The following is a 14,346-nucleotide window of genomic DNA, read 5'->3' as shown; positions in this document are numbered from 1 at the left end:
CATGTGACATAGAAGGGATCAAGCAAAGAGGGGATATTGTTGTTGGACTCTGAGTAGAGCTAAACCAATGAACTGAAAAATGAGTTGATTAATGATCAGCTCAAATGTCGTCCTTGACTAAAGCACTCCATCTAGGAGCTACCTGAAGCACTCAACCACAAACAGGCCTGAGCAGACTGGAGGACAGGCAGGGGGCAGCAAGAACTGTGTATCTCCCACCTCCTGCCTTTCCCTATCCCAACCCATTCTTCGCATAGCCATATTTTCCTTTCCAACACAGTGGATCATGTCACTTTCCCACTGGCTTCCAGGGTCTGGAGGACTAAGTCTGAATTTAGCAGATCATGGCATATGGGCTTAGATCCCTTTCCAACCTCATCACCTCCAAAATCCCATTAAGCACTGTCACACTGAGCTAATTCCAGTTTCCCAGACTTGTCCTGCCATGTCCCACCTCTAGGCCTTTGCTTAAATCAATAAATCCATATAACTGACCTGGTCTCTCTATTTATCCTGATCCCCAACCAATGAAAATTCTCTCATTCCTCAGGACCCATCTGACATGCCATCTCCTTCAGGAAGCTTTCCCTACCTCCCTCCTAAGGAACTCATCATCCCCAGAAGCTGTTCATCCACAGTGCCCCCTCCTTAGGTAACCAGCAGGTTGGGGGGGTGCTCATCAGGGGACTGAGGGGAGGTCCAGCAGTGGAAGAAATGACCCCTCACACACTCTCAACACCCACCAAGTATTATTCTAAGTGGCACCTGTTTCCTCAAAGTCTCCTGGAGGAGTGCAGAAAGCTTGCCACTTGTTGAAATATAGACTCTATTTAATTCTTACTATTAAGGGCTTGCCTGTCTTATTTCTCCGTATGCCAGGTATGAATCTCATCCTCAAATGTAGGAGTGTTCACGAAATAGCACATTTCCTTAATTGTGATAATTACTGTTATTTCACTTTCTCCCCATCCTCTCCTGCTGGGATGCTTCCAGTTTTGAGGTTTCACATGACCTACAAGCAGGGTGGAAGGTCCTCTAGGGATAGTGAACCTCTGAGCAGTAACCTGTTTGAGTGGTTCCTCAGGTCTGGGGCTCTTGATCACTTCCCTTCCACATCTGACACTTGAGACCGACTCTTGCAGTGGGAGTCAGAACCGTTTCTTTCCCCTTTGCCTGGAAGGGGAAACAGAGTCCTGGCTTAGATCCCTGATTTTTCTCTACCTCCTATCAGAAGGACTCTCTGCTCTCCATTTTCCTCTCTCCAAGCACTGCGTCTTCCCTAAAGCTCGGTCATCTTCCTTGTTCTTCACAATAGATTTTTATAGTCCATTAAAATTTAATCACTAGCAACAGAAAAACTAACACTTTCTTAAAAGGAAGGAAGCATTTATAATCTCCAAACTCTTCCTGGAGGTGAGGATGACTATTTCAATTCCATCCTTCCAGCAATATTAAAAAGAAAAAGAAAAAAACCAAACAGTTCATTTCCACCAAGTTATCCAGTGCAGTGGCCTTCACACAATAGGTGCTCAACAAAAGTTTTCGGAATGAAATATTCTCTCATCTCAGCATCTTTGCCTGGATGTTTCTTGCCGCGAAGCTGCCCCGACCCCCTAGGTCGGGGTAACCTGGCAAAAAAGAAAGACTACAAGTCCCAGGCTGCCTTGCCGTTGGCGCCACGCGCCGCGAGGCCCTGCGAGTAGACGTACCAGAGCGCGGCGCGTCCGCACCGGATCGGACAGCCCAGGGAGGTGGCACTGGCGGGAGGGTCGGAACCATGGCGGCCAGGGCGGCGGTAGACGGGCGCTGGGAGGTGGTGAAGAAGGGGCGGCGGCCTGGGGCCGGCGGCAGGGGTAGAGGCGGCGGAGGGGACCGCCGGGCGCTCGGAGAGGCGAACGGAGTGTGGAAATACGACCTGACCCGTGAGTACCCACCCGGCCCGGCCTGCCCGGCCAGGGCGGTAGCGAGTAGCTACCGGAGCTCAGAAGGCCGAAGCACCCCCGTCTGCTCGAGCGCTACCCTTGAGTCTCACAGGAGGTAGACAGCGCAAGGGAGGTTGTCCTCACCTCACAGTTGAGTAAACGGAGGCCCCGTGAAGTTAGATGCCTTCCCATGGTCACATGTCAGAGACCGGGATTCCGTGCTTCCGACGCTCCCGCTGAGTGCACACACACCCTTTCCAGCTGTTCTCATGCCCTGGTCTGGCCTCTCTAGACAGGTGTTGGAGCGCTGGGAAGAGGCATACTGGTTCGTTAGGCACAGTGCCCCCTCCTTAGGTAACCAGCAGGTGGGGCGGGGGGTGCTCATCGGGGGACTGAGGGGAGGCCCAGCAGTGGGAGAAATGACCCGTCACACACTCTCAACACCCACCAAGTATTATTCCAAGTGGCGCCTGTTCCCTCAAAGACTCCTGGAGGAGTGCAGAAAGCTCGCCACTTGTTGAATATAGAGTTGTCACTTCTGAACCAAAAGCAACGGGAGTAGAACCAAGATGGAAAAACCCTGACCTCCCAGACTAGTAGCTGCTCACCAAAGAAGCCAGTTCTCTGTATCCAACCCTTCCCTTAGTTCCCATGTACTCTGATTTATCAAAATAAATGCCTCAACTCTGTCAGAGAGCCAGCCCATGAACACCAGAGCTGCAGTGTTTGAAAGAAGCAACCAAGTGGGTTCCCTCTCCTGCTCCTTAAGCAGGATCTAGATAAGGACAGTGGGGGAAAGGACTCCTGTTCTTTGGGGCCCTCATAACTCAAGGATGGCCCCCATTTCTTTGCCTCTCATACGCCAGCTCCAATCCAGACCACAAGCACTCTGTATGAGCGGGGCTTTGAGAGAATCATGAAGCAGCAGAATAAGGAGCAGGTTCCCCCTCCTGCTATGGAGCCTAAGAAACCAAAGAACAAGAAACAGACTAAGAAGGTGGTGACCCTCACCAACCAAAACCCGAAGCAGGGCCGTTTCCGCAGCCTGGAGGAGGCACTGAAAGCTGTGAGTGTGCCCTGGCTTTAGGTGGGGAAACAATGGGAACCTGAGGTGCAGAGAAGATGAAAGGATCAGGAAGGGTACTGGCAGCTAAGGGATCTGTGGAATTTGGGACACTGTTTGTTGAGAGGAGGTGTCCAGAGAAGGATGAAAACCCCAAGGAAGAGGACATTTGCACTTAGGATAGAGAGGAAATAAGAATTTTATAGGGAAACATAGATTAATGAGAGAAGAGCCTTGAAGACCCAGGGATACCAGGGAAGCGGTAGAGGAACTGTTTGTAGTTCCTTGCCCCATGGAAGCAGTGATCTTTCATTTTCCGTGTCATCCTCTGTCCCCTTGAACCTGTGAATGAAGGGCCTAAGAGTACTGGGCCTTGAGATCAGCAATACACCTGTCCTGTATTTTCTAAAGATCTGGGTGCAGCAAAATTACGGCATTCCACGTACTTACGTTTAAAAGCAGAAACGCTTGGTTCATCCTACCTCCACCTAGTCCAGCCATTTCTTCACCTCTACCCTGTTTCCCTACACTTACACCTCACCACGAGGGGCCTGTGTCTCTGGCAGCTGGACGTGGCAGCTCTGCAGAAGGAACTGGACAAGAGCCAGAGCGTGTTCTCTGGAAACCCATCTGTGTGGTTGAAGGATCTGGCCAGCTATCTCAACTACAAGCTCCAAGCACCTCTAAGTGAACCCACACTAAGCCAGCATACTCATGGTTAGTTCTTTCAGCTCCCTCAAGATCAGACAAGTCAAGAAAATACTGAAAGGGCTATGTGTAAGCACATTAGCAACAGCCCAATGCCCCCACTGCCCTGATTTACATGGGTGATTTGTTTTCAAGTCATCATGACTGAAAGTTACTGGGCGTCATTGGGACAGGGAGGATGTTAGCCTCAGTGCAGGCACCTCTGCCTCCACTCGCCATTCTTGGAGCACACCAGGTCTCTCAGCTGGCAGCCTCCAGTCCCAGCATTCATGTGGATGTCTATCGGCCCCAGATTATCCCTACAGCGTGGTGAGCCGGGAGCTGCGTGGGATCATCCGAGGGCTGCTGGCAAAGGCAGCTGGGTCTCTCGAGCTCTTTTTTGACCACTGTTTGTTCACCATGCTGCAAGAGCTTGATAAAACGCCAGGTGAGAGGACCCCAGGAGGGATAGCCCAGCCCCATCCTGGAGCCTACTGTCTCTCCCACTTCCAGATTGGGTGGGTGGTTTTGTTTCCAACAGAGAAATGTGCTAATCTCAACATTCTTTTGGAAACAAAGAAAAGATTTCAGACTTATTGGGCCTGAGTTCTGAGCTTAAGTCTGCCAAAAGGGAAATTTCTGGGTTAGGATGCTGAGCTGTGAGTGTAGATCTGAGACTATGTATTTCTCTAGGGGAGTCACAGCATGGTTACCGCATCTGTATCCAGGCCATTCTGCAAGACAAGCCCAGGATTGCCACCATGAACCTGGGCAAGGTGAGCTCAGGGTGATGGTCGGGACACTGGCAGGCTAGGACTGGGGAGGCTGGGCAGACTCTACACTATTGAATCCAATTAAGGGATAGAGAGAGACCCTTGTAAGACCAGAAGTGACAGCTAACACTAATGCCTACTCTTGTGTCTGCTGTGTATTTCTATGAGGTAGGTACTGCTGCTGTGCCCATTTTATAGATAAGATTGAGCCACAGAGGTTCTGTAACTTTCCTAGAGTCGGTCTACTAGTAAGTGGCAAGTATATGGGTGAAGGTCAGTGTCTGGTGCCAAAGCCCACGCTCTGAATCACTACACATTGCCATAGTGCTCCAGTGTCCCTCAGCCTGTCCCTCCTCTCCCAGTTGACATCTTTCTTCCTGCCTGGCTTTGGGGCTACTCCTGGTGCTTTGCCCTTTCCCAGTCTGCCTCTCCCATTGGTCTCCTTAGTTTCTTGAACTGCTGAGGTCCCACCAGAGCCGACCAGCAAAGTGTCTGACCATCATGTGGGCCGTGGGTCAAGCAGGTTTTGCTAACCTCACCGAGGGACTGAAAGGTACAAGTGGGGAAGAAAGAAGGATCATCTTGGAGGCAGGAAGCTCTTCAGCATCCCCAGTGGGTTCAAGCCTGAACCTTTGTCTCCACAGTGTGGCTGGGGATCATGCTGCCTGTGCTGGGTATCAAGTCTCTGTCTCCCTTTGCCATTGCATACCTGGATCGACTGCTCCTGTGAGTAATGAGGGGGTCGGGGGCAGCAAGGGAAAGGCCCAGGGTGTCTACAAGTGGCTGTTTCAGCAGAATGGGATGCTGTGATCTTGGTCTCCATAAATGTGAGGAAAATCAGAACAGCTTCTCCCAACTCAGAATATGGTGGCGGAGCAAAGGAGGGAGCCGTTAAGGAGTGGGGTAGGGTAGAGTTTATGCCCTTTGTCCTAGATGTTGGTCATAGCTGGCTGGCATCATGGCCTGAGGGGTAGTCTCCAACAAACCTGTTTCTGTCCTCCCCAACAGGATGCACCCCAATCTCACCAAGGGCTTTGGCACGATCGGTCCCAAGGACTTCTTCCCACTTCTGGACTTTGCCTATATGCCTAACAACTCCCTGACACCCAGGTAGGGACTGCCCTGGGGCACACCTGCTATGAAGGACCCCAATAGAGAGTCAAGAGCAGACAATATATTCCTGTCCCTTCTTTAGATCTGAAATTCTCAAGCTGGAAGTTCAAGGAATCAGTGAACCTCCTGAAAATACATGGACCCTTGATTGGTGTTGGGGAATTTTCCTGGGGGGAGGATCCATGATTTTCCACAGATTTTCCAAAGAGTCTGAAAGTCTAAAAAGATTTAGAGCTACTATAAGGCCATTAGTAACTAACCCACTTGGGCAAGGAGGAGCTGGCAGGACAGGGAGTTCAGGTCTGCCTGCTCTCTGTTGTCCTGCCACTTATAGATAAGTGATCTCCTAGCTCAGACTCCAGCCCAGGAGCTGCAGCCCACCCTTTTATAGCCTCAGATTTCTGGGGTCTTGGCACAATTTCTCCATCCCTCTGAGGCAGGGAAAAGGGACGCATTGCACAGCTCCATTTAGAGCTTTGCTTGGCTCTCCACCCCACCCCCACCCCAGCCTGCAGGAGCAGCTGTGTCAGCTCTACCCCCGACTGAAGGTGCTGGCGTTTGGGGCGAAGCCAGAAGCCACCCTACATACCTACTTCCCTTCCTTCCTGTCCAGAGCCACCCCAAGCTGCCCTCCTGAGATGAAGAAAGAGGTGAGAGAATGGTGGGAGTCTCCTTTTTCCTTTTCAGGAGTCCACTACAGAGGTCCTTGTCTGCTGACAAAGGCCCTGCCTTCAGGGAACCATTTCCTGGGTATCCCCTTACTTCATTCCTGGCAGCCGCCTGCCCCATGCACTCACACTTCACTTGCAGAAGAGCAGAGCTGGCAGGACAGGGAGTTCAGGTCTGCCTGCTCTCTGTTGTCCTGCCACTTATAGATAAGTGATCTCCTAGCTCAGACTCCAGCCCAGGAGCTGCAGCCCACCCTTTTATAGCCTCAGATTTCTGGGGTCTTGGCACAATTTCTCCATCCTCCTCCTCGAAGGTGTATGTTTGTCTGTGTGGCCTCACTTAGCAGGCAGGATTACTTCTCAGCACCCTCCCTGTCCACCAGCCCTATGCCTCAGCAGTCTCTCCCTTCTCCTGTCCCCTGTGCAGCTCCTGAGCAGCCTGACTGAGTGCCTGACGGTGGACCCCCTCAGTGCCAGTGTCTGGAGGCAGCTGTACCCCAAGCACCTGTCACAGTCCAGGCAGGTGGGGGTTGGGGAGGGTCACCTACTTTCTGATGCATACAGAGAAGCCTTAATCCATGCTCCCCAGTCTGCCCCGGGCCTAGAAACCAAGGAGGAACACTTAACATTGTTCTTCAGGTTCATGCCTCCAGTTGAGTGGCAACAACACTGGGGTTGCCTCTAGGAAGCTGCTGCTCTGCAGTAGGGAATTTAAAAGCTTTCAGCCTATTGGAGCTAGGGCCTAATGGGAGGACAGGCAGTTGGGAGGGGCCAAGTGGGCTCCCTGATTGGAAGGGGGTGTACTTTTCCCACAGCCTACTGCTGGAGCACCTGCTCAGGTCCTGGAAGCAGATTCCCAAGAAGGTGAGGAGTTGGGAGGACATGGCAGGGTGAGCCTCATCTGGTTTCTGGATTCATAACCCTCAGTCACTGTCCCCTACTTCCTAGAGAAAGTGCTCTGTTAGCCCATTTTGCATGAAAAATAAAGCAGGATTAGAGACTCAGGTTCCCTCATGGGCTAAATCTTACATTCCCAGCTCAGACTTCTCTTATGTTGTAGGCACGGAAGTCTTTGCAAGAAACCATTCAATCCTTCAAGCTTACCAACCAGGAGCTGCTAAGGAAGTGCAGCTGGAACAACCAGGATGTCGTCACCTGCGATGTGGCCTGCAAGGTGCTGGCATCCATCCTTCCTCAACCCATACTCTGTCCTACATGTCTGTCTCGGCGCACCCTGGGTTGGGCCTGTGTCACATTCCTGCCCCACCTGTCCCTGTGTAGAACAGGTAGAGCCCCTTCTACCTCAGGGAATGTGAGGGCCTGATACTCTTCCTGGAAGGCCTAGCTTGAGGCCTGCCTTAGGAAGCAAAGACCAGCTCTCCCTTCTGACCTGTCCTCTCTACCCCGTATCCTTCTAGGGTCTGTTGCAACAGGCATGGGGCTGCCGACTGCCCTTGACACAGCTGCTCCTCTTGGTGCTGGTCTTCGCCATAGGTTTCCTGTGCCATGACTTACGGTCACACAGCTCTTTCCAGGGTAAGCAGGGATTGTCAGGCAAGGGAGCTAGGATGGGGATGAGGCAGAGAGCTGGGTGTAATACTCCCCACCACAACACGCAGCTTTTCCCTGATACTGCAGAAGGAACACTTCAGATTTTTTCTGTCTACAACTATCACATGATTACTTCCAGTCAGACTAGTGCCTTGCAGTATAGAAATGTTTGCATATTCACTGTCTCGTTGGAGAAGGTGTTATCTCCTTTCTAACTCCAGAAGAAATTGAGGCTCAGAAAGATTTACCAATTAGCTTAAGATCACAGCTGGTAAGTAGAAGGTCAGACCTTCAAACCCAAGGCTTCCTGAAGGATAGGGCTCCTCCTGGCTGCAACTTTCCTGTTTACTTGGCCCAGCAGGAGAAGGGGGCTCAGCTCCCCAGGCCTGCATCCCTCCCTCCAACCATGCTCCAGAGCAGACTAGAGCCAGCTCTACAGCCCCGTGAGCACACTGAGTTCTGCCACATCTCTCACTGGGCCTGCCCTGGGGTGCAGCATCTTTCTCCCCATCACTGCCCTCCCCACCTCCCTGCTCACCAGAGGCCTCTTTTACTCAGCCTCTGTTTCTGGTCAGTTGCTTCATTCATCTGGTTTCTTGCCTGCTGGCCAACAAGCATGTGCCAAGATCTACTTCTACAGCTTGCAAGGTTACAGGTAAGCATCTCCCAGGGAGGGGAGAAGGGAGGCAGGACAGGGCTTAAGTGTTCAGGGTGGTGACAAGTCAGTGGGAAGTGAATGTGGTTTTCCTCTCCCTTCCTACACCTACTCTTGGGGAGCCAATTGTCTGAGGAAACTCAGCTCTCCTTTCACTTTTCCATTTTCTCCTACAGCTGGCTAGAGGAGACGTTGCCAGCCTGGGGCTCCCACCTGCTGACTGTCGTGAGGCCTGGCTTGCAGCTAGCCTGGAAACACACCAGTGCCACAGTCAGCTTCCTTTCTGCCCACTGTGCCTCGCACCTTGCCTGGTTCGGTGACAGCCTCACCAGCCTCTCCCAGAGAGTAAGCCAGAGACAGGGAGGTCAGAAGGGCGGGTCTCCCCAGGGGCTGAGTTATTGGGAAGGTGCAGCCCCACATGAATTGGGTCTTCAGGGCCAGGATGCATTCCCTGGACACTCTAACCCCGTCCCTCCTCCATGGTCCGGCTACAGATCCAGCTCCCTGACGCCCTAACCCAGCTGCTCCATTCTCTAAAGGAGTTGCTCCTACTTCTCTACCAGAACGTGCTGGTGCCCTTGTGGCACATACTGCTTGAGGCCCTGGCCCGGGCCCAGGAGCACTGCCACAAGGCATGCAGGTGAGACCCTCAGCCAGGCCTCCAGCAGGAGCCCTGATGTAGTGCCCTCTCTCCAGGGACGAGATTCTTGTATTCAGTCTTGCTCTGCCTCGCTGCTTGCTCATCCCTTGGCCACTCTGGGATGTGGGCAGTGGGTCTGACCTGCAGACCGATGACTGGACACACCTGTACTCCACTGCTTCCCAACCCCCACAAACCTTCTGCTTTCCTCCCAGAGGTGAGGTGACCTGGGACTGTGTGAAGACACAGCTCACTGAGGCTGCCCGTTGGACCTGGCTCTGCCTGCAGGACATCACAGTGGCTTTCTTGGACTGGGCACTTGGCATGATTTCCCAGCAATAGGCCCTGCCTCCCTGGTCACTGGGTTTTGTCTGGGGCAGGCCACCTTAGACTGCTGGGGAATTAAGGTTACAGTTCTGTATTAGAGTCTTTTTGACTTGGTGCCTGAGTTCTATCTCCTAGGCAAGTGACTACTAGCTTCTGCCCCAGTTGTTACATCTTTGACGAGGACTGAGCCGAGGTATCTCAGCCTTCTACCCCCAGTCCCTCTGAACATTTCTCTGGCCTTGTGGCATATGGCTCCCAGCCTTGTCCTTGGGCTGGTAGCCTCTCCAGCCCCCCGCTGTCTTCTGCTCTCCACTTTTCCATCTCATTCTTGATGCCAAACTGCTCACCTCCTAAAAGGTGGGAGTCCAGTGAGTGGCACCTGCATTCTTCTGGCAAACGATTCCTGCTCCTGGACATTAACCACAGCAGAAAAAGGAAAGGGCCCTCCAGAGGAATATAGTACTGCAGTGGATAACAGCCTCACCTGTACCCAAGTCTGAGTGTGGCTGTCAGTGGACATGAAAGACTAGGCTAAAAGGCCTGTCACCTCAAAATGGCCAACTGAGGTTTTCAGGACCCCTCGCCGTTCTCTGCATCGTGCTCCTACTTCCTCACTCTCCATTCCCCTTCAGCGCTGGAGTCTCCACCTCAAGGTTCACCTCTCTCAGCTGCCCGCCTCTCTCCCTGCCATCTGTCTGGAGAACAGAGCCCAGGTAGTTGAAGGCACAGAGAACCCTTCCAGCAGGCTGTTGAGACAGGATTCACATATGGCTTCTGGGTATGCCTCCTAAGTGGAATAAAGGACACAACTGTGATGGCTAGCTTTCCTCTCTACATCCTTGTATAGAAATTCCCATAGTCGTTAAGAGGACAGCAAAATGTTGGGCTCTGCATGTTCTTTGGCCCCCTGCCCATGTAGTGGGGAGGGCTTCCCACTGTCTGTGATTGAGCTTCTGGCAGGGAAAGCCCATACCCATGATTCTAGACTTCGGCCTATTGAGAGTTCTGGACACACTCCTCTTGCTCCCTTAATCATACTGCCTTGTCACTGTAACCCATGTCTCACGATTTGCCTTGATAGCTTGAGTATTTCATGCTTGGAAAAGCAAGGGAGAAGAGTCTCCAAGGGGATGAGGGGTCAGTGATCAGGGGTATCCTCTCATTGCCAGGCCCTTAACTTATTAATAGGTTTTATAAGGCCATGAGTGAAAGATCTTTGAAATTCCAAAAGACACATGAATCATGGGGCTATCACCAAAGTCCTTTTTGTTTTCAACTTGAGACTACGGTCAGATAATTGCACAGGCTTTCAGGTCTCACCTCAAGTTTTCCCCCTTACATGTTTTTAAATGTATGCAGTACCAGAGGTGCACCGCCCACTCCAATTTCCAGGCTGGTTTCTGCTTCCGTCATTATGCCTAAGATGACCTGCAGGGATGATGACTGGCTACCACTTTCCCTTTCACATGCTGCCCTTAGGCAGTACTTCGGTTTTTCGGTGGAGGGGTTATAAAATATCAAGCACAGAAAAATTCTGACAAGTGAGGTCGTGATTACAATATCTCACCTTTTTTGTTTCCTTGTTAGGGTGTAACTACATTACCTCTTGGAAGCTGAGCAGCTCATGTTGGGCAGAATCCTGCTTTCGTAGTGGCAGTTAGCCATGACCACTTTTCCCAGAAAAAAAGAAACTATACCTGGCAAAGGGCCGGGCCCAGGACTGCTAGGCAGGATTGTCCAAGGGTCTCAAGACATTTTCCATTTCCTCAGTTCTTCCTTATCAATCAGAAATGGCTTCAGTTCTTAAAAATAGTGGATCCTTGTAACTGGCCTGTTCTCAGGCAAGTCGAAAGGGGGCTGGTGTGAACCTGAGTTGGTGACAATACAGGACAAGTAAAATGGTGACACTCATACTGTGACATCAAGTCTGACCAAGACTGCTGGACCCAAGGTCTCAATCCAGCAACTCAGAATGGCACTTAGTGCTACATCAGCTTCTATGATCCATTTGCGTTGTTAGGTGCATTTAATTTCTGCATAAAATCCTGGGTTGCTGCATTTCTCTTCAACTTAGGATAACTAGGTCTCCACAGCCTTTCACAGGAACTATGACACCTTAACTGGCTTTTTTTGATAGATGGTTGTTTGGCCCAATACTGGAATTGTCCAGAATTTATCCTTTGTCAGAAGAGTAATCCACTAAACACCACACCTGCTGTCCCTTAGCTAAATCAGACACCTAGACCTTTCATTTTGTGCAGCACTGTCACTAACCAGGAATCCATGCTGAGCCAGTGAGTTGAGCCAATGTGGACTATTAGAATACACTGAGCTGACAGGTGGACAATCACACTGTGACTATTGATGTTATGGAAGAACAGAAACCGACACCTCAGAAGGTCACATCTGGACATTGCAACTTTTCACACACAGCTGGAATTCTGCAGATAACATGTCATAAAACTGAAGGGCCATTTAAGTATAGTTCTCTTACTAATGTATTACCAATTCTTGTATGGACCTGCAAATTACATCAGATGACACATTTGAAACACTTCACATCTTTTTAAGTCATAAAGCCGATTTCCAGATTTGTATCCAGCTTTACGGCAGGGCAGCTTGATGGGTAGCCTTACTATGCCCAGATAATGTTGCCCTACAAACAACGTTGTTGGACTTGGCTGCTTACAAATGCCATCACCCTTAGGGTGAAATGTTTTCCATCGAGACAGGCATGCCTACCCTGCTCTATTCCAGAATGACCCAGTTATCAATTACATGGAAATTTCAATAGTGATGTGACCTGAACATTATAATATCTAAGTCTACTAGTGAACTATCGTTTTTTATTATACTCTTCATGGTTCTGCTCCCAAAAGGGCTTGAGGGGGCAAAGGACCTTACTCTTCCCTATGTGGGATTCCATTTTAGTGGGCAGTTTCATTACCCCAGACTTGGGTATCAGAAGGTATAAGAAGGAATTTGGGGAGTGGGTGAAGCTACCACCATTTAGGGTATGAATAAATATCCATTGAATATTCTGCCTATTAATAAAGTTTAATTCAGATGCATTGTTGGATGTGTCTTGGCATGATTTTTTACTGTTAGCACACCAGTTATTGACTTTTTAATAGACTATTCTTTTAGAGCAGTTTGAGGTTCACATCAAAATTAAGCAAAAAGTACATATTCCTTTTCTTACACTTGCACAACCTTGCACACTGTCAACATTGATAAACCTACACTGACACATCACTGTCACCCAAAGTCCATAGTTGAATCATACTCTGTATGGCTTCAATCTTTTAATATTTACTGAGTCTTGTTTTGTTTCCTGATGTGGGCTATCCTGGAGAATGTCCCATGTGTATTTGAGAAGAATATATTATGCTGGTGGGATGTTTTGTGTGTCTGTTAGGTCTAACTGGTGTGTTGATCAAGGCCTGCATTTCCTTACTGAGCTTACCATAAGTACATTCTTAATGTTGAGGAACTTAGAAATCAAGAAGAGCACTAAACAGTAAAAATGGGGGTGAAAGTCATAAAAGAAATGCAAATCAACAATAGATGGAAAAAAAAGTCCATTTCATTGGTAAAGTACAAATGTAAAATACCACTTTTGGTATAATATGGTGAATGCTATAATAAAAATTGGTATAATATTTCTGGGAAGTAATTTGGTAATACTAGCATTCCTCGGAGGTTTTGCAGGTTCAATTCTAGACCACCTACATAAAGCAAGTCAAATGAATTTTTTGGTTTCCCAGTGCATATAAAAGTTATGTTTTATTATACGGTAGTCTATTAAGTGTGCAATAGCATATCCACCTCAAAACCAATGTATATACCATATCTTAGTTTAAAAATAATGCTATGAAGTGCTGTCATCTGCACTTTTGCACGTTATAATCACTGATTGCTGATCACAAATCACAGTAACAAATACAATGAAAACGTTTGGAATCTTACAAGAATTACCAAAATGTGACATAGAAACATGAAGTGAGCAAGTTGTTAGCAAAATCGTACCAATAGACTTGCTCGACACAGGATTGCCACAATCCTTAAATTTGCAAAAAACAAGTGTCTGCAAATCACAATAAAATGAAGGGTGCCGTATTTTATCAAAGAACTTAAAAAAAGTTTAATACTATCTTACCACCTAATTCCACTCCTAAAAATATTCTAGACATTAAAGAAACAAATATGGACAAAAATTTATGCATAAGAACATTTGTTTTTTACAATTTATTAATAGTAAAAATTCAGATATTAACTATCCAACAGTAAGGAATATTTCAATAAACCAAAAGATAGGAAATGGCTATTTAAATGGTGATTTCAAAAAATCCTTAATGATACAGGAAAATGCTTATAAGTAATTTAACTAAAGTTATTGAAATATTGGCTATAGTAAAAAACTCAGGAAATAAAAGTTGGCAAAGATGTGGAGAATTTGAAACCCTCCTACAATGCTAGAGAGAATGTAAAATGGTTCAGGGACTGTGGAAAATAGTTTGATGGTTGCTCTTTGTTTATATAATTACCATAAAACCATTCCATGCCTATGTGTATTCCAAAGAAGTGAAAACATATATCCACACAGAAACTTGTGCAGAAATATTTATAGCAACGTTATTCATAAAGGCTCAAAGGTGGAAATAACCCAAATGTCCATTAATAGATGAATGGGTTAAGTGGTATGGCCATACAATGGAGATTATTCAACCATAAGAAGGAGGAAGTACTCATATGTGCTATAACTTGGATGAGTTTCAAAAACATTATAAGTGAAGGAAATCAGACACAAAAGTTCACATATTTTATTTATTTTATGTGAAATCTCCCGAATAGGCAGATCCGTAGAAACAGAAAGCAGATTAGTGGTGCCAAGGGTTGAGGAAGTGGTGGTGGGGAGTGATTACCTACAGGGTATCAGGTATTCTA

The 14,346-nt window shown here is 48.5% G+C and overlaps 1 protein-coding gene across 3 annotated transcripts; it reads left to right on the top strand.

Annotated features, from left to right (window-relative positions):
- The first annotated feature begins 1,711 nt into the window (after nucleotides 1-1,711).
- Nucleotides 1,712-12,470, top strand: TMEM214 (transmembrane protein 214). 3 transcript variants are annotated; one of them, XM_037009478.2, is made up of 17 exons: nucleotides 1,712-1,922; nucleotides 2,789-2,988; nucleotides 3,552-3,702; nucleotides 3,986-4,120; nucleotides 4,366-4,448; nucleotides 4,893-4,998; nucleotides 5,090-5,171; nucleotides 5,454-5,555; nucleotides 6,067-6,208; nucleotides 6,654-6,745; nucleotides 7,042-7,090; nucleotides 7,287-7,400; nucleotides 7,645-7,762; nucleotides 8,336-8,432; nucleotides 8,609-8,777; nucleotides 8,927-9,072; nucleotides 10,987-12,470. In XM_037009478.2, the coding sequence occupies exons 1-17, from the start codon at nucleotides 1,778-1,780 to the stop codon at nucleotides 10,991-10,993; spliced, it is 1,938 nt and encodes a 645-aa protein (XP_036865373.1). In that variant the 5' UTR covers nucleotides 1,712-1,777; the 3' UTR covers nucleotides 10,994-12,470. The 3 variants fall into 3 exon arrangements, with proteins under 3 accessions (XP_036865373.1, XP_017506201.1, XP_036865374.1); XM_017650712.3 differs by lacking the exon at nucleotides 10,987-12,470 and adding an exon at nucleotides 9,288-10,214; XM_037009479.2 differs by lacking the exons at nucleotides 2,789-2,988; nucleotides 3,552-3,702; nucleotides 10,987-12,470 and adding an exon at nucleotides 9,288-10,214 and having other exon boundaries at nucleotides 1,727-1,922.
- The last annotated feature ends 1,876 nt before the right edge of the window (nucleotides 12,471-14,346 follow it).

Source organism: Manis javanica, chromosome 1 (assembly GCF_040802235.1).
Source record: "Manis javanica isolate MJ-LG chromosome 1, MJ_LKY, whole genome shotgun sequence".
NCBI classification, from domain to species: domain Eukaryota; kingdom Metazoa; phylum Chordata; class Mammalia; order Pholidota; family Manidae; genus Manis; species Manis javanica.
This window is presented reverse-complemented; position numbering and strand designations above follow the sequence as displayed.

Coding starts and splice junctions, on each gene's coding strand:
- TMEM214 (XM_017650712.3), top strand. CDS start 1,778: ATGGCGGCCAGGGCGGCGGTAGACGGGCGCTGGGAGGTGGTGAAGAAG. Junction 1,923..2,788: donor GTGGAAATACGACCTGACCC/GTGAGTACCCAC, acceptor CTCATACGCCAG/CTCCAATCCAGACCACAAGC. Junction 5,556..6,066: donor AACAACTCCCTGACACCCAG/GTAGGGACTGCC, acceptor CCCCCACCCCAG/CCTGCAGGAGCAGCTGTGTC.